This window comes from Xenopus tropicalis, chromosome 6, assembly GCF_000004195.4.
Source record: "Xenopus tropicalis strain Nigerian chromosome 6, UCB_Xtro_10.0, whole genome shotgun sequence".
NCBI classification, from domain to species: Eukaryota; Metazoa; Chordata; class Amphibia; order Anura; family Pipidae; genus Xenopus; species Xenopus tropicalis.
The window spans coordinates 105,801,615-105,827,337 of record NC_030682.2 but is presented as its reverse complement, the minus strand read 5'-3'; the positions used below and the strand labels follow the sequence as shown (position 1 = coordinate 105,827,337).

The following is a 25,723-nucleotide window of genomic DNA, read 5'->3' as shown; positions in this document are numbered from 1 at the left end:
AGGACTAAATTTGATCCGGTTCCTGTTTGGGTTTTCGCTAAAGTTTACATTTGTTATCACAGGGCACCATAGCTATTTACAAACATACAGTTATTTGGTAGCAGTTTGAAGATTACAGATTTTTCTGTAAGACAGACAATATACGTGTTAGGGTTTCACTTCCAGACTTGTAAATGTTACAGTTATAAATGCAGACCCCTGCAGACCTGCTTGTATAAGGATTGCAGCCCTTTGGTAGCTTTACGTTCAGTCTCACTGGTGAGCAGTGCAAGCTAATGTCCTTGCAAGGTCCTATGTGATCGGCAGTCTCAGTGCTGTCTACTGCCAAGTTTAGCCAAACCTTAAGGGCAGATTTATCAAAATGTTAGTTCAGAGCTGAATATATAAAAACTCATCCACGTTCTATTCATTCCTATGGGGTTTTAAGAAATGTATTTATCAAAAGTGAGTTCTAACTTTTACCCATTGATAGGTACACTTTTTAAAATCCAGTAAGAATGAATAGAACCTGTGTGAGTTTTTATGTATACAGCTCTGAACTCACATTTTGATAAATCTGCCCTTTAGTATTAACCTGAGCATGATGGGCAATATAGGCAGAAAACACTGGTTCTATTTTATTATAATTTGTACAGAGACAGAAAATAACAGTAAAGAGAGAAAGAGAAGTCTTACATATGCATTCTTGGTCCAGAAGAATGTGTCTTATTTCACAAGTGTCACAAAGGCGCCCTGTAACTCCTGGCTTGCAAGAACATTGGCCAGTCATTCCATCACAGTCATTATTCAGTGACCCACTAAAGTTGCAGTCACACTTCTGGCAGGTGCCACCTGGTTCATTGGGATTTCCATAATAACCGAGGGAGCACCTAGATATTCCAAAACAATCTATAAATGTGCTGTGCAAAAACTGGGAATACACTAGTTAAGGCCATAGATGAGGTATATATTGTTTGACCAGTCATAAACTGGATTTGTTGTCATGAATTTGTGCAATAAAATTAAGTGAATTATCACTTTTCATTTGAATTATTATTTTATAACTAGAGAATACTTAAAATCATTGTCTATAATCTACAGAAGGGATTATAACAAGAAATGGCTATATGTGAGGGATGGAGGGCTGTGCAACTGGAGGCCTGTGCGCTAGATGTGGATAGAGATTTTTATGGCCAGACTTTTACTTGTCCCTTGGATGCCATCATCATTTTCTTATAATTTGAGACCCCCAGAGAACATGCAGAATTTCCAAAAAATTGTCCCACTATATGGAAACTATTGGACAGCAGTGATACACGGCATAAACTGTAGCTGAATAGCAGGACAGAAAAACAGGGAAGCCCAGTGTGGACTACAATATGTTACTTATGCTTTGTGAAAAAAGCTTGCTTTCTTTGGGTCTCATCCTCAAGTGCATATCATTAACCAGCAGTCAAACACAGAGGCCATACTTTCTCTGCTAGGACAAATCCAATACTAAGTAGCGAGCCAGAAAGGTAAAGTTGAAGGATATAGATGGTTGTGGGTTAGTCTAATTCCTTATTTGTTCCTCTTTGCCCAAAGATGAAGAGTTCTTACCGTTCACAGTACTGCCCTTCATAACCTGGGAGGCAGGCATCGCAGCGGAAATCACTAATTCCTTCAAGCACACAGGTTGGGCTAAAACTAAGGGGCAAAAAAATTTTGAAATGTAAACACTCCCTACATACATGCTAACATAAATATCATAGCATCTTACTCTCTTGCTTTTGTGTATAAAAATACCCATATCAGTGTGCTGACTAAAAGAGAAGGATGTGTTGTGTAAATGTGTAAATCAGCCTTTGTGCTGTGAGTACAGAGTATTGGTATATCAGTCATGTAAAGCAATTTATGTGTTTTATGTACAGTACGGGGTACCTGTGTAACCAAAGCATGCAGCTAACTACAAATATACCATTGCGTTTTGTTCACTAAGGGAGGATAATTTCTGAACACCATATCAATGTTAAATATTAAAGAAAAACTGTTGCCTAAATGCACCTAGTGCATTTATTGCTACCTATAGATTTTTTTCTTATGCTCTCTCAGTTTAGGTCGTAAGTAAACCACAAATTTTAGATAAATGCAGGGTCTTTGTTCTGTCTTTGCAGTTACCTTTCTCTGCTAATGTTGGGCCTTTAGGAGATTATTATCACATGTGGAAATAACTGCCAGGGTAAGGGATTTGTAAAATGACATGGATGATTATGGGAGAAAGAGCTGTGCTTCTCTTTGCAGATTTAGCAACTTTTCATCTAAGGAAATCCCTGAAGTAGTAATATAATTATATTGCATAATGTCATGAAAGTTATACAAAGAGGAAAAACTAGTCTATTTTCAAATGTAATGTATTTAAGCCAAGTGTTTAAACAAACCGCAAAGGTGTCCATGTGAAATGGTCATTGAAAAATATACCCAATGTGTCTGCATGGGTGTTTCAGCCCAGACAAGTATGTGAAAATAGTTCTGTAATTTCTAAAGAAAGCACCATTCATTTTGTGAGCATATCTCAATGATTGGTATCACATAAGGCTAGTGCCACATGGCCAGGCTGTGCATAAATTGATCCGCCCAGCCTCTGCCCGCTCCTGTATCTGCACCCACTGGCAATGTATTGCCAGAGTGGATTTCAGAGTGGAAAAGCTGTTTTGTGACAAAATCCGCTTTGTGTATCTGCACCCAGGCCCACCAGTTTCTGTAAGCGCAGACACAGGAGTGGGCAGAGGCCAACAGAACAGCTGATCAGAGAGTGAGCCCTCTGTGGCCCCAGCCTAAACCTTGCTGAAATGGAACTTGCCTATAGTAACAGTGCAGTGAGAGTACAGACCTGGCAGTGTTTGTAGCCTTTACCTTTGGGTGTTGCCTTTAGGACAAGCGCACAGAGAGCAATCTGCAATTGTTCCAGTGACTCTGCCATAAAAGCCAGAAGCACATACATGGCAGTGATGCCCATCTGTATTATCTCTGCAGTCCTGTCAGATGAAAGAAATCAGAATTCACTATACAGAAAGGGACTGATGAATATAAATGGTGATAAGGTAGGGAAAACATGGAGAATGATAAAACGGAATGAAGCTGCCTTTTACTGCACTGATAAACTGAAAATAACAGTGATTGATAATTAACACTGGGAGTTGAAGTCAGATACATAACTATAGGTTTCTGTATCCCCCAGCATCCACCCTGTGCATGCCTTTGAGGAATGCTACTCTCAGTACCCATGCAATATATAATATAATCTTACTGCAATTCTTTACCAGGACCTCTCTCCCACTGGACCCCCCCCCCCCCACCAGGAGTCTGCTCTTTGTTAGTTATTCCTCTGGTTCCAGTGCATATCCCCATTTATTTCCTTTAGAGCAGGCATGCCAAACTCAATTGACACAGAGGTCATATTAAGTAGGGAAAGAAAAACTCAGTGGGTGGCCACATTATTAAGTTCATAAAAGACTAATATTTTTAAAGGGATGGTTTGCCTTGAAATGAACTTGTATTCAAAGACAATTTTATTTGAGTTTTGAACTTTCTATTTTTCTATTCCATCCCTTTCCACCCTAAACTTTATATGCTTTCTGTTTTTTTCTGGGTCACTGACCACAAAACCAATAAGAAAAGCACATTATTCATGTTATGAATGTTTTAAAATGTACATTTCTATTCAGACATGCATCTTTTAGTTATTCATTCAAACCACTGCCTAGCTGCTATAGGGTAAGGGGAGATGCTAGCAACCAGATGATGTTTGTAATTCCAAACTGGAGCTGCATAACCAAAAGTTAAATCATCTAAAACCCACAAAGAATAGAATAAAAGGGATTATAAAGCCCTTCAGAATACTACTGTCTAACTACCACTATTCATTCATTTCAAGGCATAGTGCCCATTTAATGACCCCATATAAAATAAAAAATTAATGTTGAAAACATGGAGTGATATAATGTACACATACCTGGCACTTCCCGGTGTCTGGATCACAAATCTCACTGTGGTTGTTGCACTGGCACGGTACACAGCGGGCAATCAATGATTGTGAGCCTCGCACACTGGTCTCCATCGGTTTCTCTTTGTAATACCCCGGGGCGCAGTCCTAGACACATTCAGGAAACAGGAGAGGGATATAAAACTGCCTTCTTTTTTTCTCATTTGTATGTGAAAGTAAATGAATCTCTGGCATTACCTGGCAGGAAAGTCCTGTATATCCAAGGGGACATTCACATATCTCTATGAGATGGGCAACTTCCCGACCAGAATGCATTTCTGATGCCTCTACAGCAATATCCATCGATATGTTCGCGATTCTTAAGATATTTAAAAAATAAAATAATTAATCATTTGAGGCTAAATGAAGTTAAGCTGAGATTCCTATGGAGCAGAATAGTCTAAATTTGCAGCCTTTTTATCGAAATTATACAAATATAGTAATACAGTACTATTCTTTAAATATAAATAATGTCATTGTATACATAGTATTACCTGCTTTGGTGCAATCCATAGCCATAGGATGCCTTTATAAGAATGTAATCAACATTCTCTAAAACAGACATGAAATCTGATCTTGAGACTGACCGGTCAGATACAGCATTGAAGTACTTCCAATTATTCTGCCCAGGGAAAAGAGAACGATTAGTCATACTTCTGTGGGCAAAGCTAACATTTTCCTTGGTTGAGAGGGATTTTACATACTGCCTGCCTTAGGCACTGACATTTGCCTTAGATATCAACAGATCAGAAGATCAGTATACATTTTGCAAAAAGAAGCACACTACATATAGTTGAATAACCTGGGCGCTAGTAAAAAGCATTTATTTAGGGTGCAGTCACTTACACAGACGCAGTTTTTTTTCCACAATGCGCCAGTTTTTCCCAGAATTCATGTGTAAATGCAGGTGCAATAAAAACATTGAATCAGATGCAATTGCACTATGTCTGACTCAACTGTACCGCATCAAGCACAAAATGGATGCAAGTACATGTATACTTCATCACAAATCGGATGCAGTTGCGCTAAATATTTCTGCAGTCAGTCTGCATCATTTCCGGTGTTTGGCACGTGAATTAAGTCTGCGCCCAATTCTTTAGCCTCAAGTGTGATGTGTCTTTTGATGCAAGGCATTAAAGGGGCCCTGGAGCTGCTGCCTGGTCAGGAGGTGATGGTAGCACCAAGGTTCACACAGCGCCTTGTCAATAACCACAGCAGTGATTAATTTGCAATGGAAGGCAGAAGGACTGATTGGCCTTGTTTTATTTAACCATCTAATGCAACTATATGGATATGCACAGAGCACATTTGGATGCAAGATGTTGAGCTACTAGGTAAATAAAACTTTTTGCATTTATCAAGAACTCCTGTCCCTAATAGTTCAGCCTCTTTGTAAGTTGTGACTGCACTACATACCTGTACAAAGGACAGCAAATGATCATCTGAATCAGGAGGGAGAACAAAACAGAGAATCATAACAGAGAACAAAACATGACACCACTGGTGGGTGCCAGTTTGGCAGACACACCACAAGTGCCCCGAGGAGCAGTTTTTTCTTCTTCCCAGGTATCCCTTGCATTGCCTTGGGTGGGCCTCATGCTGTAGTCAGAGTGAATGACTTCTCCCTGTCTGTGTTTCCTGTTAACTGTCTACAATCCAGTTGCAGGCAATAACCAATTAAGGGGCTATATAAGCCTGCCTCCTCCAAAATCCAAGCTCAGTCATTAGCCCTTTCTTCTACCAAGCCATCCAATTTTCTGTACCGAGTTCCTGTCCTCTGCTTGTTCCTCTGGTTCTGATTCCCTGGTTTCTGACCCCTGGCCTGTTACTGGATTTCCACTTTTCTGACACCATCCCCGACCTTGTGCCTTTTTCAGACTCTGTTTGCTTGCTGTCCATCATCGCCTTGTGATTGAACCAAGACTTGTTTTCTGCCTGCTTTACATTTTAGTTAAGGTCTTAAGCTTAAACACACAGTTTGTGTCTAGCCTCAGTATGTTTGAGTGGTTACACAGCACACAGGCTCCTTACAAACATTACCACCAGCCATTCTGACACATGAACAGCAATAATCGGTATTAACACCCTTAGAACTGGAGGGGGTGCTAAGCCGATTGGAAACGACCAGTGGTTTCACATCTCATTATTCTGTATGTGAAGCACAATAATAAATATAGCCTTATACAAATTTTACATACAAATACAGTTTAACTACAAATACATATTTCACAGTACAAATAAGACACTAATAATCTTAATTTCACATTGATTTCAAGCATATTCCGCTATAATCAGTTTACACAATAGGTGTCATGTTTGATACTTAGGCAGATGCACAAGCATATTTATTGCTAGAAAGGAAACAAAGTCATGGTGGCTTCATGGTATAAATATGACAAATAATGATTCTTACCTCTGTCAGGCTAATCTGAATCTCACTTCTAAGTCTGTTTGCAGGCGGAGGGATGTCTGCATAGATGACTAGCTTGCTAAAACGACCACCCTTCATTAAAATGTGTGGCTCAAAGTCAGATATACCGGAATCCCCCACAGCATAATATGTAATAACATATGTCAGCCAACCTCCGTAACTCATCATCTAAAGTCAAGAAAAGAAGGAAAAAACTTAAGTTGGAGCTGTGTCATTAAATATTGTAAGGAGAACTGTAGTGATACAGAAAGCTTAGCTAAAAAGTGTCCATGGCTGACACAAGATATGGTACAAGCAGATTTAATGTGAATAAAGATCTTGGACAATACAGAAGACACCCATAAGTTCAGTTTAGAAAGGCCATTATCTATGATGTTTTCAGACACCCTTTTATTTGGTAAGGTACCAATAAACTGAAGGAAAGCTGATTGAATTACAAAATGTAAAATAGATTTCCAGTCTAAATATGGCAATTACAGATGTGCAGTAATCAGCATGGTTTTACAAAGGACAGATAATGTCAAACAAATGTGATTGTCTTTTATGATGCAGTGAGTAGGAAGTTGGGTAGTGTTCTCCAAGTCTTAAATGGAACAGAAACTAGGACAGGCCCAAGGGAACAACCATGTTCTACCTGCTGCCTGCCCCTCAAGAATACAGTAAAATTAGATACTTAACACACCAAATAATGAGGTAGTGAGGTGCAAATCCTGAAGACACAAACAGCAACGTTATGGAAAAAAGCTAAATATTGAAAGAGGATTACACACTCTAAAAATAAATAAACAATCATTTTTATATGTTAAAGCCTCCTGATATACCATTGTCTCCATGCAAAACCTCTCACCTTATTGCCCAGGAACTGATCAGATAACTGCCAGTAAAATGCTTCTGAATTCAGACGCTGTTGAACCATGCCTGCATCGAGTAACATCTCAGGGAACTCTGAAAATACCCCATCTGTAGTTCCATCCTGATTACTTAGAGACACAACATGAAGCAGCGGCTGGTCTGGGATCAAGGAAATCTGTCAGAAAAAAAAATAATTTAACAAATCTATCAAGGTTTCACTAAGCAAGTAGAACAGCAATAATAATATGGGCAATACTTTTCACTAACAAATCAAGAGTATCTGAAACTATGTTTGGTCCTTGTGAGCTAGATAGATAAGTAAAGTACCAGTGCACAGATGATCCCCCTGCATAATAGACTACTGCTAACAAAACAGTCAAAACAAAGTGTAAAGGGAGGAGGATGCATACTGTTAATCAGACTTCCATATCAGTTCAACAAATCATTGCCATTGGCTGGTTTACAAGACCCCTTGAATTGATACATTTAATGTATTCTTTATGACTTATCATAATTGTTATTCAAACTAAGCCCAAAACTCTTTGGGATGCTGTATGGCAGCCTCTATACATACAAGAAAGGGTTTTTGCTATTAAGCCTACAGCACACGGGATGATAAATAGTTTTGAAGAAGTGTTGTGCAAAGTACTGGAAAATGCTGCAGACTATGTGCTAAGGAACCTGGGTATAGGTGTTATAGGTAACCTTAGATTCTAAGTTTCACTGGGGCAGGGAACGATGAGTATTCTGTAAGTGCTGAATAGAGATTAGGTACTATATAAAGAAAGGTTAATGAATAATACTGTCAGTTAGTCTCTTTATAATATTTGGTGTCACTAGTCATGTGAAGTACCATTACAGCAGCAGAACTGAAAAAAGATTAAAAACCCCATCTTTGTAACTCACAGGAATACGAACGTAGCCATCTGTTTCTGTGCAAAGCTGTGATACTCCAGAACAGAAACATGGGGTGCAGCCCAGCGGATTGTCAGCACGCAGAGCAAAGGTCCCAGTCTTGCATTCATTACAGTAACTCCCCACCACATTGCCCTGTAACATAACATGAGCAGCATATTATTAGCATTATAAACAGACCCTAGAGATCTGTGCATCCTATTATTCTCATTCTGCTTGTCCCTTGACATTTGTTGAAGACATTTACAGTGACTTAGAAAACGAAACAGCACACCAATATCTTCAATCATCCAGTGCAAATTTCAGCAGTAAACAATATTTACTAAGTCCATTATGAACAGCTCATGGTGCTGGGAGGGCAAAAAACAGTGGTGTGGTGTGCAAGGCCAAACCGGCCTTTTTTTAAGCTTCAAGCTTGAAAAAAGGCCAGTTGGGGCCTGAAACATTGCCTGTACTGTCCAAGATTTGGCCAAGATGGAATGAAGGTCTTCATTACTAAAGCAATTCTCCAGACTGGTGCTGTTCATTATGGACTTGACATTTACATTGACCCTGGACACAAGTGTCAGAGCACTAAGAGGCACAAAATCGCTCACCCAGGTCCTTGCACACCACCCAGCACCATAAGTACTAAATTACTCCTAAGGAATGAAAATAACTACAGGTATGGGAACCCTTATCCAGAAACCTGTTATCCAGAAAGTTCTGAATTATGGAATGGTCATCTCCCATAGACTTCATTATAAGCAAATAATTCTAATTTTGAAAATTGATTTCTTTTTTCTCTATAATAATAAATCAGTACCTTGTACCTGATCCCAACTAAGATATAATTAATACTTATTGGGGGCAAAACCATCCTATTAGGTTTATGTAATGTTTAAATGATTTTTAGCAGACTTAAGTTATGGAGATCCAAACTAATGAAAGATCCCTTATCCAGAACTCCACGTCCCGAGCATTCTGGATAATAGGTCCTATATATGGTACTTGTGTTTCTGATGACTGGTCACGTGTTTAAAAGCAAACATCTTATTGGTTGCTATGGGTTACTGCTACTGGACAAACTTAGTGGCTTTTATTACATATGGGGGTTTGTGGTTAGGAGCCAATGCTTTTAAAGCAAGTGCGCTACGCCTATTACAATTGTGGGCAATATTGCAAAAAGAACGCAACTGCATGGGAACTTCATCGCAAATCAGGCACAATTGTGTAGAATAATTTCCGGTGTTTGCTGGCATCATTTCCGGTGTTCGGCAAGGGAGTGACATATGCACCCTATTCTTTCGTCGCAATTGAACTGCAAAGATTCACATAGGGAGGTGGCAGTAGCTCCAGGGTTCCCCATGTCAATAAGTGCAGCTGTATTAGAATGGAAGGCAGGAAGGATGCAATGGTGCAGAGTGCAACTATAGGGAAGGCAAGGAGCACATTTTGATGCAAGTACAGTACCTATGAAAGTGGTTTTACATTAAACTGACAGCGGGGAAATTGCAAGGAAAAAACTGTTACTGATGGATTCCAGCAGGTGGCAATGTTTAGACATATTCTATATCCGCACACAGACAGAAACAGAGAAAAATATTGCTCATAAATGTTCTGAATGTTCTTAGCAGTTGGCAAATATTGAGCCAACAATAACAGACTATCAGCATGTCAGAAATATTTAGACTAAAGCTCAAGGAGAAGCCAGTTCTTACTTTACCTTACAAGCGCAGATTCCAGCATCTTCTTCGCAGCTGCACACAGTTTGTGTGTCATCACACCAGGCAGACTGGGTACCACTGGGGTCACAATCACAAGCAATACAGCTGGGATATTTCCTGAATCCGAATGCACAAGTATTGCAAGTATGCCCACCAAACCCATCTCTGCAAGGACACTGGCCAGATGACAGATCACACTGAAGAGTTTGGGAACCTGCGATGCTGCAATTGCAGTTCTAATAGCATAAAATATTTATATATTAGAAAGAATTAAATGCAAAGGTAAAACAAAATAATGGCACCACGTGCACTTGAAATGAGATAAGGTCAGGATTGTGTCCCATAAAAAGATGCAACCCTTAGCTGGGACATGTTTTTGGATGAACTTTTTTGAAGACCCCCAAATGCTACTTCAAATATCCCAGGAACTGAACCTGGCTAGTAAACATATTTATGTATCAAGACCTTCCAAAGCTGCTCCGTCCCACAAGACAAACAAGTTGCTCTTACCAGACAGCCCAGCTCTGGATCATGCCCCCAGTAGTTTGCTTCACAGGAATCACATTTAGGTCCAAGTGTGTGAGGAGGACAAATGCACTCTCCAGTCATGGGGTTACAGTTGTTCTGTGTGTGAGCACAATCGCAAGCTGGGGACAAATAACACCAATTATTGTAAACTTTCCAAACCCAGAAAAATGCTTAATCACCACAGCAATAACAAAGAGGCCACTGAGTTTCCAATTAGGACTTACGTGAGCAGCCACCCTCCTGGAATGCATAAAATCCATGAGCACAAATGTCACACTTTAATCCAGCCACGCCAGGAACGCAGGGGCATTGCCCTAAATCATTACAAGCATCAGAGATGGAGCCCATTTGGCTACAGTTACAGGGATGGCAGCCAAGGCCAGTAGTCAAGCCGTAATGGCCATGCTGTTAAAACAAGAAAAACATTTTTTCAAGTAAAACAAACCAAAAGCAATAAAATTACAAATATAATCAAGAAAACAGCAAAGAACTGGGGCTTATGTGCATAGTACATATATTCTTTACAGGGGCAGGAGGCAACTATATCTTAGCTCAGCACATAAATTCCCCCTTAACTGGTGCTACACAGAGGAAGATACTGGGCCATTGTATCTATTTGTACCAAACTATCTCCATTTCTCCTAGTGACAGAAAGAAGTTCCCTAAATGCTGCTGACCTACCACTGAAGGAGTTAATTGGGTAACCTCCCTCCATTTCCCATGTGAACACTGTGACTAGTTGGCCAGCCTGGAAGGTGACCAACCAGATAAGTGCATATTGTACAAGTAATACTAGCCCCAATGATACACTATGCAAACATGAATTGAGGGTAAAAACCATGCACACAGCAAAATGCCCTCATACTGCCTAATTTAAAGAAAAGTAAGGAAACATAAAGCCTACATATATTAGAGCCTAAATAAACATTAGAAAATTTGACTGCTTCTAAGTTTGACAGAAAATCACATGCAGATTGATTCTGATGTGTTGGATTAAGTGATTGCATGCCATTTCTATGCAGTGCAACTAAACCTGATTTTTAAGGGAAAAAGGCTAAATCACATTGAAACTCAGTTGTGTGATTTTCATGCAACTGTATAGAGATGTATAGAAAAGAATTTCCTTGTGTGATCTGACCAAAGCTGTTTCATGCAGAAGCTCCTTCATCCGTTTGCATGGTGTGTATAAAACTATAGAGGCCCCATAGGGGTACAGAAGGAGAGGCAGCAATGTGTTACTTTAATACAGAACAACGTGACATTGTATGGTATATACTATTCCTTCACAAGGTGCAGATTGAACATTTTACTGGAATCATTTTAAAGCCAATTATAACTAGATGTCTTTAGTCAATAAGCCATCAAGTCTTACATCCACTTTAATTCTAAAATGTTTTTTCAAAGTGCTTACCACACACGTATCGCATCTTTGTCCAAGGACATTGATTTTGCACTCACATAATCCAGTCTCGTGGTGGCAAGTGGCTGAAATGGAGCTATTTGGATGGCATCGGCATGCTGCACAAAGTGACATCACTGAGTTAATGAAGTTTATATAAAAGTAAAATACTTCACTTAAAAATAAATTTATTTGGATCTATGCAATTTTCTGCTAAATACACAATATATTGATATTTTTTTAGACAATGTCCTATTTGTGCTTGGGCAAAAAGAACCATTATACAATCTGAAACCAGGACCTGCATATAACTGGACATGACATGTTCAGATTCCTCCCTTAAGAACACTTTTATCATATACTTGAGTGATGGATTAAAAAGTCTGTGCCTAAAACTGTTACAAATGAGTGGTTTGGGTTATTGTTCTTTTTAAGAGTACTTATTGCTGGCTGGTTTGTTCTGAGGGGCTCATTTACTAACATGAACACTTTCCTGTTGAATTGAATGCAGAATTTTTCCAAAAATATTACATGTTCCAAGCCATGCTGCCTTTGTCTGTGGTGCTAATATGGCAGTTAAATACAGAAATCTGGGCACAGCTAACAGTTCACTAGGTGCCGGGTGGACTGACTATAGCATACAGCGGACAAAAACAGCATGAAGTCTGGAAAATTCTGTTCCAGTGTCTAATGTTTGGATAACCAAGGCAAGATTTCTACAAGGCAACTTTTTCCATTAGTTTGTAGTTTCTGGGTTTTGTTTTACAAGCTCAGAACAAGTTCATGACTTCCCCATGCTCTTTTATATTGCCCCTTATTCATAAATCCTCTTATCTCATAATCATTCCAACACTTCCTGCCTCCTGGACCTCCTTTCTCCTGAGTCTTAAAACACTCTGTAACAAAATTACAGTTGTTTGGGACATCTAATTCTTTCCAGCTGCGTGCCTTGACAGAGACCTAGCTTAGCTACAAAGGATGTAGTCACACAAGCTTAGATTTCACATTTTCTCTCTCTCTCTCGTGCTCTCTCTCTGTGTTTTCACTTTTAGCTTTAGCCTTACAATTCCATCTCTCAACTTGTTTTTAGTACTTGTATGTAATCATGTATGTGTAGCTGTTATTTGAGATCACTCAAATCACCCTCCACTGCATTTTCTATCAAGATCCTACTGCCACTTTCTTATTTTCTTAAGAGTTCGGCGACGCTGCCTCGCCATGGCATGCGTACAGGGCAGGAGTGTCCGCTTGCCATGGCGATGCAGCGTCGCCGAACTCTGTGCCAAGCAGGTGGGGGAAGCGGGGGGGCAGGTGCTGCGAGCGGCGGAGGGTTTGTGGCAGGAGTGGGGGTTTGTGGAGCTTGGGGGGGTTTGTGGCAGGAGCGGGGAGCTGCAGAATCTTTGTGACAGGAGCAGGGAGCCGGCTTGTGCTTTTCAGCCCATACAGACACGCTGGACAAGATGGTGGCGCCGTTCACTGAAACAAATAGTAGTACTATTTAATAGTGTGCTTAATAGATTTTGACTTTCCTTCTCCTTTAAGCTTCACTAGGGAAGGGACTGATGGGAATTATGTATAATCACTGTCAAGAATAATAATGTTGTGTTCATGCACATGCTTTAACATGTACTAACAAACATCCATTCAGACCGCCTGTGTGCAGTCAACTCTTTCACTCATTCCACCATACACTTCTCAAATATCATCACATCCATAGAGTCAGTAGTATATCATAACCATCATGACCATGCCTATTGGCTGAACCCCACTTTACTAAAATTTTACTCCCACTGTTCTATCAATTCTTCCCAGCATAATTAACCCTTTTCTAGAATCTGCCATGTTCCTTTGCTCTTTTGAGTAATCAGCTATCACATCTGTTTTTAAAGGACATGTCAACCCCAAAAATAATTGTTTGCCTAATAAAATAAAACTTAATTCTAAGCAACTTTGCAATATACATTCAATACAAATTTGTAATGATTTTTTAGCTATTCGTTTATATAATTGCTATTAAAAGCAGTGTCTGCCTGTCCTTTCTAGTCTCTGCCCTGGTGACTCTGGTGTTTGAAACAATGTAACACAAGGCAGTAGATTTTACAGACCTGTCTTTCTGGAGGAGCCTGGCACTTGCAACATTGTTTAAAAAGTAACAACCAGGAGTTCAGCAAATGCTGCTTTCTATAACAATTACACATAACTTTTAAAGCACTATTCATTTTTAGTAAATTGATATTGGAAAGTTGCTTAGATTTATGATTCCTTTCATTAGGCAAAAAAAATATTTTTAGGGTTGAGGGTCTTTAAGATGTTCATCAAATTTCTCAGCTATACTTTCTATTTCCAAACCTATTAAGATATGAATCTGTTTTTCTGGCCACCTCTTCTATACAAGCTGTCTTCATACATTGCGTGATATTTACAACGTAACTCCTACTTCTCTGACCACAATTTCAGTAGCTAAGTCTTACAGAGTAAACACAATCACATAGACGGTTTTTATTTTTTTCAATAACCAGTTCAGTTAAAACAGGGGGCTCAAACTCAATTTACCTGGGGGCCGCAGGAGGCAAAGTCAGGATGAGGCTGGGCAGCATAAGGGATTTCACAAAAAATTGGCTTTCAAGGGATAATGCAAGGCACAGCGGGCGGGAGCTGCTGATTGCGGAAATGACGTTATGCCATCATAACAGTTATTATGGGAAGACGTTCTGTGTGCACAATTAGCTCCTTAGCAGCTAATTGTGCACACAGAACGTCTTCCCATAATAACTGTTATGATGGCATAACGTCATTTCCGCAATCAGCAGCTCCCGCCCGCCGTGCCTTGCATTATCCCTTGAATCGCAATAAAAATCGCGATCCATTCATTGCTTTTGAGAAGGCGTTGGTGCGGGCCACAAAATACTGTACCAAGGGCCGCAAATGGCCCGCGGGCCGCGAGTTTGAGACCCCTGAGTTAAAAGAAATAGAAAGAAGCAACGGGTCTGCATAATGCGCTTATAAATTTTTTCCTACTTACCAGTACAGTTCTTAGCAAACACTGCATCCCCATAAAAGCCATCAGCACATATTTCACAATGGCTTCCAGCTGTGTTATCAATGCATTTAAGGCACTCTCCTGTCACAGAATCACAGTGGCCAGTTTCAGAAGGGTCTACATTGCCGTTGCAATCACAAGGCACGCACAGGCCCCCAGGCATGGTTGGGTTTCCAAAGTAACCGTTTGCACACCTATGGAATAGTTAGATGTATATTGTACTAAAAAAACTTTACTCTTCACAAGGGTGTATTAAATACCATATATCTTAAATATTGAATAATTCTGTGTACAAAACAAAAACAGCCATCACAACCACAGATACCAGGCTATTTATTTAGATATTTTTTCATTAAAGATCATATATAAGAAGCCAAAGTTAAGCAACATGAGTACTCACTTGTCACATCGTGAACCGGAATAACCAGGCGGGCACTGGTCACAGATCACTTCCCCATCACTGGACAAATGACATGTCGGACTAAAACTGAAACAGAATAGATCATTGCAGGTGAGGTGAATAACTGATGGAGGGTGGTAGGCTGACCATCTCTGAAATAAATACTAATATAGGGTAGCTAACAAGTGCAACAGAATGAAAACAGAATTTATGTTCAGCACAAGCTTTATTCAATCATGCTAAACTAGTATACTGCCCCTTTAACACTTTTTTCTCATGGGGCCCTCACCAAATATCCTTTCCTGTCTACCCTGAAGCTGCCCCTGACTTGATTAAAATTAATGCCATTGCCCTGCATTGGTGATCACCCCTAAAAACACAGAGATATACAATTTGGGGCCATAACTGTTCGCAAAGGTGGTCTTTAAGATGATCACACAGGGCATTAATACAACAGCAAAATATCACTGAAAACACATATTAACAAAATGCACAGTGGCACCTTGTGTTTGTATAGCATACAAAGTTGTTGCATGGGTAATTACTACCCATGCTGAGAAAGCACAAACATTCCCCAGTCAAGGCAAGGCAAGGCGGGTGATTTGTGCAAAACTAAGATTTGTCTGTAACCTTTGATGGATGCACTCACTTGTTGGAAGGGATGCTCAAAGGGCAAGTGCATGGCTGGCAGTCCTGTGGGGTTCCATATAAAGGATTTCCATAATAACCTGGCAAACACTGATCACAATGAGGACCTGTAGTATTGTGTTGACAATCCTGAGGGCACACATACATAACTGTTGTAAGAACTTGTTAGCACTTTAGATTTCAAATACAGTATGCAAGCAATCAACACTCTCTGACTTACAAAACACACTCCATGGATGTCACATTCAGTTGCATGGCCATTGCATTCACATGGCTGGCAAATACCTCCAAAGAGTGTTCCACCAACACGATAGAATCCAGGACTGCAAGACTGTAAGAGATGGATTTTTAGTTATTGCTATATATGCAAAATATAAGCCTTTCAAAAGAATGTTAAGTTCCATTTAGATTTGCTTATGACAGTGGCACCCAACCCAAAGTTCCTTATATAATGGAACTACGACTGAAACAACCCCACCATCAAGCAAAGGCTGTAGGTGAAAGTTTATTATTCAACATGTTGTAGGTGAGTGAAGGCCTCTGTCTGCTTTATACAGATAACAGAGAATGTAGGGCAAGTCTTGTTGCTTACACAGAACAGTTATTTGATATATATTTTCTTTAAGGTGATTTGCCTTTCAATTAACTTTAAGTATGATACAGACATTCATATTGTAATGATATTTGCTTTTCATTTTTTATGTCTTTTGAATTATTTAGCTATTTGTTCTCCAGTGTGGAATTTCAGTAGCTATATGGTTGCTAGTGCCCAGTTTACCCTACCAAGGGGCAGTTGCTTATATGAGAGTCTAGAAGATGAATAGGAGAGGAGCTAAGTAAAAAGTTGAGTAATAAAAAGCAAGGCTGTTTTAATAAATGGGCAAAGGGGCCCAGGGCCCACCAGGACAGAGGGCCCAGCAGCACACTTTTCATCTGGTATGACTTTTAACATCCTGCAGAGGTGGCAGACAACTCTCTTTAATTAGCAGAAAGAATTCTACAGCATGGTTATTTAAATTTCTTTGCTTTTGTTTTTTGTGGCATTCCCTTTTTCAATTATTTGCTCCCCTCTTAGGTCAGGGGTCACTGATGGGGTCAGTGACCCTGACCTAAGAGATAAAAGGACACAGAAGAAAACAAATAATTACAAAATAAAATGATAATATCGACCAACAGTAAAGTTGCCAAGAAAGGGACACAGGACATTCTAAAACATACTAAACGTTGACAACCCCTTTAAAGGAACAGTAACACCAAAAAATGAAAGAGCTTTAATGTAATAAAAATATAATGCACTGTTGCCCTGCACTGGTAAAACTGGTGTGTTTGCTACAGTAACACTACTATAATTTATATAATAAGCTGCTGTGTAGCCACGGGGGCAGCCATTCAAGCTGGAAAAAAGGAGAAAAGGCACAGGTTACATAGCAGATAACAGATAAGCTCTGTGGAATACAATAGTGTTTTATCTGTTATCTGCTATGTGCCTGTGCCTTTTCTCCTTTGAATGGCTGCCTCCATGGCTACATAGCAGCTTATTTATATAAATTATAGTAGACTTTCTGAGGTAAACACACAACTTTTACCAGTGCAGGGCAGCAGCATATTATATTTTAGTTACTTTTATACACTTTAATTTTTTGGTGTTACTGTTCCTTTAAGGGTAAAGACACATGGAGATACTAGTAGCAGTTACTTGTCATGGCTACTAAAATAGACAATCCTGATAATTTTCTGGTATTTGTCTCTACATGTGTTTCAGCAGAGGGAATTCTCAGTATTATCTATGGCAGGGTATTTTCTGGCATTTAGTAACTGTGACAAGAAGCTGCTACTGAGTAGCTCCCATGAGCAGGCAAGGGGACAGGGGCTTTGCTTGGCCATTATTCACAGAGAGCAACAGTATTAAACTGTTTTTAGATTTAATAACCATTTGTCATGTCACGGCTGTTAAAGACTATGCAACATTTCAAGTTTCCCTCTGCTAAGAAAACGACTCTAGCAGTTCTGTCTATTATATAAAAGTTAAAGATACAAAGAGGAAACATCTGTAACAAAAAAAGATATACCCTATCACATTACTTGAAGTTTTGAAAGTAATATATATATCTTATGGCTATAAATTCACTTTTAGATGATTTTTTCTGAACAGGAAGTTCCAACTACCCAAAAGGCACAAGAAAAAATCCTTTCCCAGCTGCTGCACAGTAACAGTTGTTTTAATGTCTATATCATTCACAAACTGTTTAGTAAATGTTCAAATGGTTCTCTGAGACAGGAACACATTGTATTTTAGTTACCATTTCCCTTTAGCCTGCAGATGTTAGCTGTATTTATATAAGGCTATTCCAGAGCCTCTGCGCCCTACAGAATGAGCTCCTCTCTTACAAAATGTCAGTGAGAATGCTTTGAACAGTAGTAACTCGTTAAATACAATTGGTTGAATGTTTTACGTTTGTTTAGGCAAATTACAAATATTTAGTCTAAAGCATAGTTTCAGTTCCTAGCTTGTCCTTACAGTTCTCATTATGCACTTGTCTGCATATACACACTATGATCATGCATTAGTAGCAAATACTAAGGGGCTGATTTACTAAGACACGAATTCCGACCGAATTGGAAAAATTCCGATTGGAAAACGAACATTTTGCGACTTTTTCGTATTTTTTGCGATTTTTTCGGCGCCTTTACGACTTTTCGGAAATTATCGCGACTTTTTCGTTACCAATACGATTTGCGCGAAAAAACGCGAGTTTTTCGTAGCCATTCCGAAAGTTGCGATTTTTTCGTAGCGTTAAAACTTGCGCGAAAAGTTGCGCTTTTTTCGTAGCGTTAAAACTTAAAAGGCGCGACGTTTTGCGCAAGTTTTAACACTACGAAAAAATCGCAACTTTTTGCGCAAGTTTTAACGCTACGAAAAAATCTCAACTTTCGGAATGGCTACGAAAAACTCGAGTTTTTCCGCAAAAATCGTATTGGTAACGAAAAAGTCGCAATAATTTTCCGAAAAAAATCGCAAAATACCGATCATTACGAAAAAAACGCAATTGGACGCATTCGGCCCGTTCGTGAGTAAGTAAATGGGCCCCTTAATGTGAGCTACAGGTATAGGATTAGTTATAAGAGATATTTCCATAGTTTGGATCTCCATGCTTTAAGTTTACTAAAAATCATTCAAAAATTATATAAACCCAATAGGATTGTTTAGCATCCATAAGGATTAATTATATCTAAGTTGGGATCAAGTACAAGATACTGTTTTAATATTACAGAGAAAAAGGAAATAATCTCTAAAAATTAGACTCATTTGTTAAAAATGGAGTCTAAGGGAGACTGTAATTCGGAACTTTCTGGATAATGGGTTTCCAGATAACAGATACGTTACCTGTAATACACAGACATATCTATCGAAATCTGTAACATTAATCTTGTTTATTCTCCTGGTTTTTTAAATATAAATATTCAACAATAAAAAACAGAAACATGATGAATTTGTTTTGTGAGTAGTCTGCACACACATATACAACATATATGCGCTGGGGGGCATTTTCTTTTAAGGCTCTTAAACACAGCGTTTCGCCCTGAGTCCTCCTGCAGTCCTCCATCATTCTACCACAAAACAACGCAGCACAAAATGCAGCCCATTCTTCCCAATTACACTCACTCAGACGCATTCAAGCACCAAATGCAGGTGAAACTCAAGTGTAAGAGCCCTAAAGGTTCATTTGCAGATTGGATGGCAAGGAAGTGATCTCTGGAATTAATTGCTGCACAGCTGATCCCATTAAACTACATTCTGTCTTATAACCAGTGGAAAGGTCGCAATGTATTTATTAGCAACAGTCAGATCTTGTCAGATTCCTTGCTCTATAAGCATACATTTATTCCACTTATGGTCACCCCTTTCAAGCTATTTTTCTCTGGCCATGATAGACCTTATATTATCTAAATGCTGAAACTGATTTTATCACTGACCATTAAGGTTAAATAAATAAAGGTTTTACCTCGCAAGATGTGCCAGCGTAACCAGGAGGACATTCACAGTTTTCTACCTGAACAGCAGGCAAGAAGGCAATAACATTGGGTTGTGCAATATCCATTGTAACTGAGCTCAGTCTGAAATATGGGAAAAAGCATAACAGAACTATCAGTTCCAGTGTTATATTTGTAAATGGCTCCAAAATGTTTCCATTTCATAATAAATATGTTTTAGATCATTAAAAAAATATATATATATTACCTTGTTACTGTGTTTTTTGCAAGGTTGTAGTTAGCTCTGATTTTAAGGTGGTTTATATTTGCAAGAACAGTCATCAGTCTGTCCCGATCCACAGGCTTGCGTGTACTGAAATCCACGAAGTTGTCCGGGACCAGCTTTAATTCTGCAGTATGCTCCTCAAAGGGTTGAAGTTGCACACCGTCACCTCTGGTACTTAATGTATGGCCATTTCCCTGTACAGAAATATAAATATGCACACTACTACTGCAGTCTGGAGAGACTATAATAGATTTAGGTAGAAAAGAACATTAGTAGTAGTAGTATTTATGGACACCCACACTCAATCAGCACCAGTTTGCCCTCAAAATCTACCATCACCTGTTTAAAAGCAGCAGACTAACACAGCAGAGTTCAAGTTGTTTTACAATGAATAAAACTTTTTTTATATGGAATGGTTAAAAAATGGTCACTATGCAATGCATGAAATACAATGTAAGGTATTTGGACATTTTTATGTAACTGAATAATATATATATACACACCTTAATAATGACATCCACATCAGAAATTAACTCACTGTCTGCACTGTCCTCTGGAATATCATAAGACACTGTGTAGCGCAAGTACCCTCCATACGATACCAGCTGTAATTGGGAAAAATAACATATCATATAAAGCACACAGATAAGCTCAATTGCCAGTAATGGGTACATTAGCACCTGGGCAGTAACCCATGCCTTCCTAGTTCTACTTGCAGCTAATCAAAGCTAATGACTGATTGGTTGCTACGTAAAACACTATTGTGTTGAGCCCTCTTTACTGGTGTTTCAAGCTGTATTTATTATTGATATATTTGTATACTCCCTTCCATTAAACAGCACTAAAGGAATATGTGACCACTCTACAAATACATTTTAATAATAATTACTGTACAACTTTCTAACCAGCGGCAAAAATCTAGGTCCCTGGTACAAGCTTCATTCTTTGTCACCCACAGAAACCCATGCCCCCAGTGACTAACAAGTTTAATGTATCAACTCCCAACCCCTGGATATAAAATTGTTTGTTGGACTCACCTTATTTCCAAGGTAAGATGAGGGAGCATCCCAGAAAAAAGCTGATTGAAATGCCTTCCTAGCATCTGAATTATTAACACTTATTTGATGAGGACCGTCAAACTGGTCTTGCTTGGGCTGAATACGCTGTGTTCCTTGCAAGTCACTAATATGCCAGCCAACAACATCAGATACCTGTACCATGAGAAGAATGTATACTGTATATAGGCTTGCTCATCACAAACAATAGTCTGTTTACAAGATTGTTTTAACCACACTCAATGTGAAGAATGAGTAAACTTTAAATAATTAAAAAGCATCAAATTCAAAGTGCTACATAGATTATATGCAGCACTGATGAGACATGAAAACTCAACTTAATGGCATAGGCCAACATCTAGGCTACCCATAAATGTTCCACAATAGGAACCTCCTGAACTGAATGTTGGTGTAAGGGTCCTCAAGTGTCAGAATACATCAGTTGCTGGCATTTCTCATGTTTTCTGAGAAAAGTATCAACTAACTTATCAATCTGTACCAGTTTAAGACAATGCCTAGTATAAAAAGCTTATATGTAATAAAACCGTAATAAAAACAGAAACCAATTGAAAAAAGTAACTATTGGGTGCCACTCTATTTGATAAGTTTTGAGAAGGCTAACTGCCTCTTCAGCACTGGAATGACACTTTCTGTTTGGCACATTTCACGGGTCAGGACATAGATTCTCCAATTCTCTGCAGCTTTCTCAAGCTATTACTGGGGTCAGGCAGCCAGAGTTGAAAGTGTAAATGTGCACTTAAATAGAGTTCCAATATTATGACAAGATTGGAAAGGAAAGATGGTTCTGAAATCACTCATTCCATGTTGGTTAAATAAAGTTAGACAAAGCAAAGAAATATTACCGCAGGTGCTTACACTATAGTTACAGTATATTCCAAAGTAATGAAGTGTTGGTTACATTTTAAAGTTATAATAAACTTCAATACTGGTAATGGATGTAGGAATGTGGATTGCCTGCAGGGGGGAAAAAATAAAAAGAATGAGAGTTGGTCTTACCTTAGTAGTGTGCCAAAATAAGCCATCGCAGACCCCAGACACACCGAAACAAAAACATTCAGTGCATCCTTCCGGATTCCTTTCCTGCAGGTTATAGAAGCCAGCCTTACACCGATCACAGTTCTCACCTTCCACATTGTCCTGTAAAACAGCACAAAGGTTCTTGTAGCATTAGCATTCTCTAAATGTATAATATGAATAGGACTATATCCTTTATTGTATTATGTCCAACTTTCTAATAACTAGAAGGTATATTGCTATAAAAAAATAGCAAGCAAATAGATTTGAATAAACTGCATCTTTGCAAGCAAAATGCATCACCTTTAGTGCTTGAGGGACATGTATTTAGCTGCAGATTGCAGAAGTCAAGGTGGGGACCACACATCTATGTTTACTGCTTTGCTCCATACTAAGGGGCCTATTTATTATGCTGAAAAATTGAATAAAAACCTGTGTACAATAAATGGCGAATTTATCAAGGTGTTTTTTACACAGCAAAGTCTGGCTATGGGGGAGATTTATTAAGACACGAACGCTCCGAGCGTATTTTCGGCAATTTTTTCGCGCTTGAGTCACTTCTTCATACGCCTGGGCGACTTTTTCATACGCTTGCGCAACAAAATTCAGAAAAGTTCTGCCGCTGTTTACAATCATACGGTACGAACATTTCGTGACTTTCGGATCACCAATAAGATATTATCGCGACTAATACGATTTTTCGGAAGCATTTTCGTGATATTTGCGATCGTCAGAAATTATCTATCCAATTCGAATTTTTCCCATTCGGGATTCGAACTCGTGTTTTCATGAATCGGCCCCTTAGTGTGGCAAATTTTGTTACCATTTTTTTACACTGCATAATAAATCTGCCCCTAAAAGTTTCTATCAGTGTTGTTATCACTTATTAGAAAGCTTTAAAGAAGAAGAAAAGGTACAATCACTGGGGGGTGTCAAAATGTTAGGCACCCCCCCAGTGATACAGGTATGGGATCTCTTATCCGGAAACCCGTTATCCAGAAAGTTCTGAATTACGGAAAGGCCATCTGCCATAGACTCCATTATAAGAAATAATTTTAATTTTTAAAAATTATTTCCTTTTTCTCTGTAATTATAAAACAGTACCTTTTATTTGATTCCAACTAAGATCTAATTAATCCTTCTTGGAGGCAAAACAAGCCTATTGGGTTTGTTCAATATTTAAATGATTTTTATCAGACTTAAGTTATGGAGATCCAAATTACAGAAAGACCCCTTATCCAGAAAACCCCAGGTTCCGAGCATTCTGGATAACAGGTCCCATACCTGTACCCCAGGCTGGCGCTCCTGAGTAGCTGTGAGAGAGTGATCCTCTTTCTTCTGCCTTTGTGCCGCTTATGCATTCGCAGTAGAGTGAAAAGCCAAACTTTAACAAAATAGCCGGCTTTTTTACTCTTCTGCGCATGCTCAGACCCTGGAATTCCGAAGAGAGATGAGAGAAGGAAGACAATCATTCATTCACAGCTACCCTGGGCTGAGGTGTTTTTCTCCTAACAGGAGCATCAACCCTGGGTATAAGGTAAGTGACTGGGGGATGCCTAACATTTTAGCACCACCTAGTGATTTTGTCTTCTGTTCTACTTATAAAAGCTTTTCCTGGGAAGTGAATAAATGTAAAAGTACCAATGAAATTTAATGTTATTTCAAAGCCTTCAAGTAGATTATTGCTGGGTTTAAGCTATCAGATGGCTTCTTCTCTAACTTCTCTCTAGTGGACTAAGTATTTAAGCTCTATATTGGTCAAAGTTGATGCCAAAGGAATGTATGTAAATCATAATCCCAGGAACTTTGATATACAACTACAAGTAAATCCTAGAGGAAGGGTAAGAGATGGGGGCATTGAAAGAGTGAATATTAATGAAAATTAATGCATTTGAGAGAATAGTGTTGCCATGGGAAATTAGTAAAGAGAAAAGAAGTAGGTACATAAAGAAGATGATTGAAAGTACAGTGTATATCTAATATTCTGGCCTCCACTAAATGAGAGTTTCCATGCTGATTTAGTGGAGGGGCACCATGCACTAAGAGTAGGACTGGTGCACCCAGGACCCACCAAGTACCCACCACTGAGCCACTGCCGCTCCCTGCTCCTGCTGTGCTACTTACTTATATCACTGTCAAATAGGCCGCACCTCCAGTGTAAAAATTAAAGATGGCAATGTGTTCCTCAGTGGAATGCACAGCCATCTTTAATTTTGCGTTAATCTTTCCATAGCTGCGGGCAGATTTTTCTAATATTCCAGTCTGACCCTGCATGCCTTTCATTATAGGGAAATTCAGTTTTAGAGTTTCATTTCCACTCAAGTTTAGTTTCAGTCAACATATACTGACAAATAAATGTTTGCATGATATCATTTAAAGCCAACTCACCTTACATACACATTGCTCAGCACAAGGATCCTCATTGACACTCCCCACTAAACTGCAATTGCACCTCACACAGTTAGGGTATCCTTTGAAGCCAAATTTACACTGATCACATTTTATTCCGGTGTAACCTTCTTTGCACTGACACTGACCTGGAGAAGAACCTTTAAAAATGCAATAAAAATTAAACCTTAAGTAGGAAAGTAAAAATAAGACTTAAAGATAACACACACCCTGTTTAAATACAGTATGTTTTATCTTCCACTCATTTTTCAATTATTAAACTTTACAAGTGTAAGGATAGAGCTTAGTTTTGCCCAGATTTTTAATTATTGGAATATTTATCAATTGGTTAGTACATATGAAAACAGTTTGCCTTGTTGCTAGCATCTCCTGTGGAATGCAGAATAGGCTGTAACAGCAAACCCACTGCTGTCTTTAAAGAATGCCTTGGCCAGGACAAGTTACATTGCAGCTTCTACTTATATGTATGAACAATTTTACAGATGATGAATACTTAAATAACCAAAAAATACTATGCTGCTGCAATCAAGTAAGGAATGCACTGGGCAGATATGATTGAATAGAACTACCAAAATAATACAAGCATGCAGAGAAAGAATCTTCTGCACAAAACTCTATACACCTACAACTGATAAAAAAACAGATACATCCTCACAATTATCTTTTTTAGGCAAAACTAGGAGACGTTATACTGAAAACCAATTCTACAGGATATTTAAGAAGTGTTTAACACTGCTGACTTGCATTATTGGAATCCCAAGTTTGATTTCAGCCAGGGACAATCTGAAAAGAATTTGTTTTTCTTCACGTGTGTGTTTCCTCTGGGTACTCTGTTTTCCTCCCACATTCCAAAAACCATACAGGCAGGTTAATTGGCTCCAAATAAAATTGCCCCTAGTGTTTGTGAAAGTGATGGGGCCTCAGGCTGTAACCTTCTCTGGGTCAGGGTGCTATGAATGATGTATAATTTCAGTGAAGTGCTGCATAATATGCCTGCACTATTTAAACGAAAAGGAATATAATAATAATAACCACTTTGAAACCTGT

General features: G+C 38.9%; 1 protein-coding gene across 2 annotated transcripts in view; it reads right to left on the bottom strand.

Moving 5' to 3' along the window:
* Positions 1–25,723, bottom strand: part of lama1 (laminin subunit alpha 1) — a 98,429-nt gene that overhangs the window by 38,288 nt on the left and 34,418 nt on the right. For both annotated transcript variants that reach the window (XM_004915237.4, XM_002938053.5), the window contains exons 10-32: positions 24,656–24,816; positions 22,250–22,390; positions 21,215–21,388; positions 20,681–20,782; positions 20,160–20,371; positions 19,924–20,035; positions 16,140–16,250; positions 15,921–16,048; positions 15,272–15,358; positions 14,854–15,065; positions 11,844–11,950; positions 10,657–10,837; positions 10,415–10,551; positions 9,904–10,140; positions 8,190–8,333; positions 7,279–7,458; positions 6,414–6,599; positions 4,495–4,622; positions 4,199–4,319; positions 3,971–4,108; positions 2,872–2,993; positions 1,579–1,665; positions 676–869 (exon numbers count right to left, since the gene is read on the bottom strand). In XM_004915237.4, coding sequence (XP_004915294.2) covers positions 676–869; positions 1,579–1,665; positions 2,872–2,993; positions 3,971–4,108; positions 4,199–4,319; positions 4,495–4,622; positions 6,414–6,599; positions 7,279–7,458; positions 8,190–8,333; positions 9,904–10,140; positions 10,415–10,551; positions 10,657–10,837; positions 11,844–11,950; positions 14,854–15,065; positions 15,272–15,358; positions 15,921–16,048; positions 16,140–16,250; positions 19,924–20,035; positions 20,160–20,371; positions 20,681–20,782; positions 21,215–21,388; positions 22,250–22,390; positions 24,656–24,816 — 3,402 coding nt within the window. The remainder of the gene's footprint in view (positions 1–675; positions 870–1,578; positions 1,666–2,871; positions 2,994–3,970; positions 4,109–4,198; positions 4,320–4,494; positions 4,623–6,413; positions 6,600–7,278; positions 7,459–8,189; positions 8,334–9,903; positions 10,141–10,414; positions 10,552–10,656; positions 10,838–11,843; positions 11,951–14,853; positions 15,066–15,271; positions 15,359–15,920; positions 16,049–16,139; positions 16,251–19,923; positions 20,036–20,159; positions 20,372–20,680; positions 20,783–21,214; positions 21,389–22,249; positions 22,391–24,655; positions 24,817–25,723) is intronic.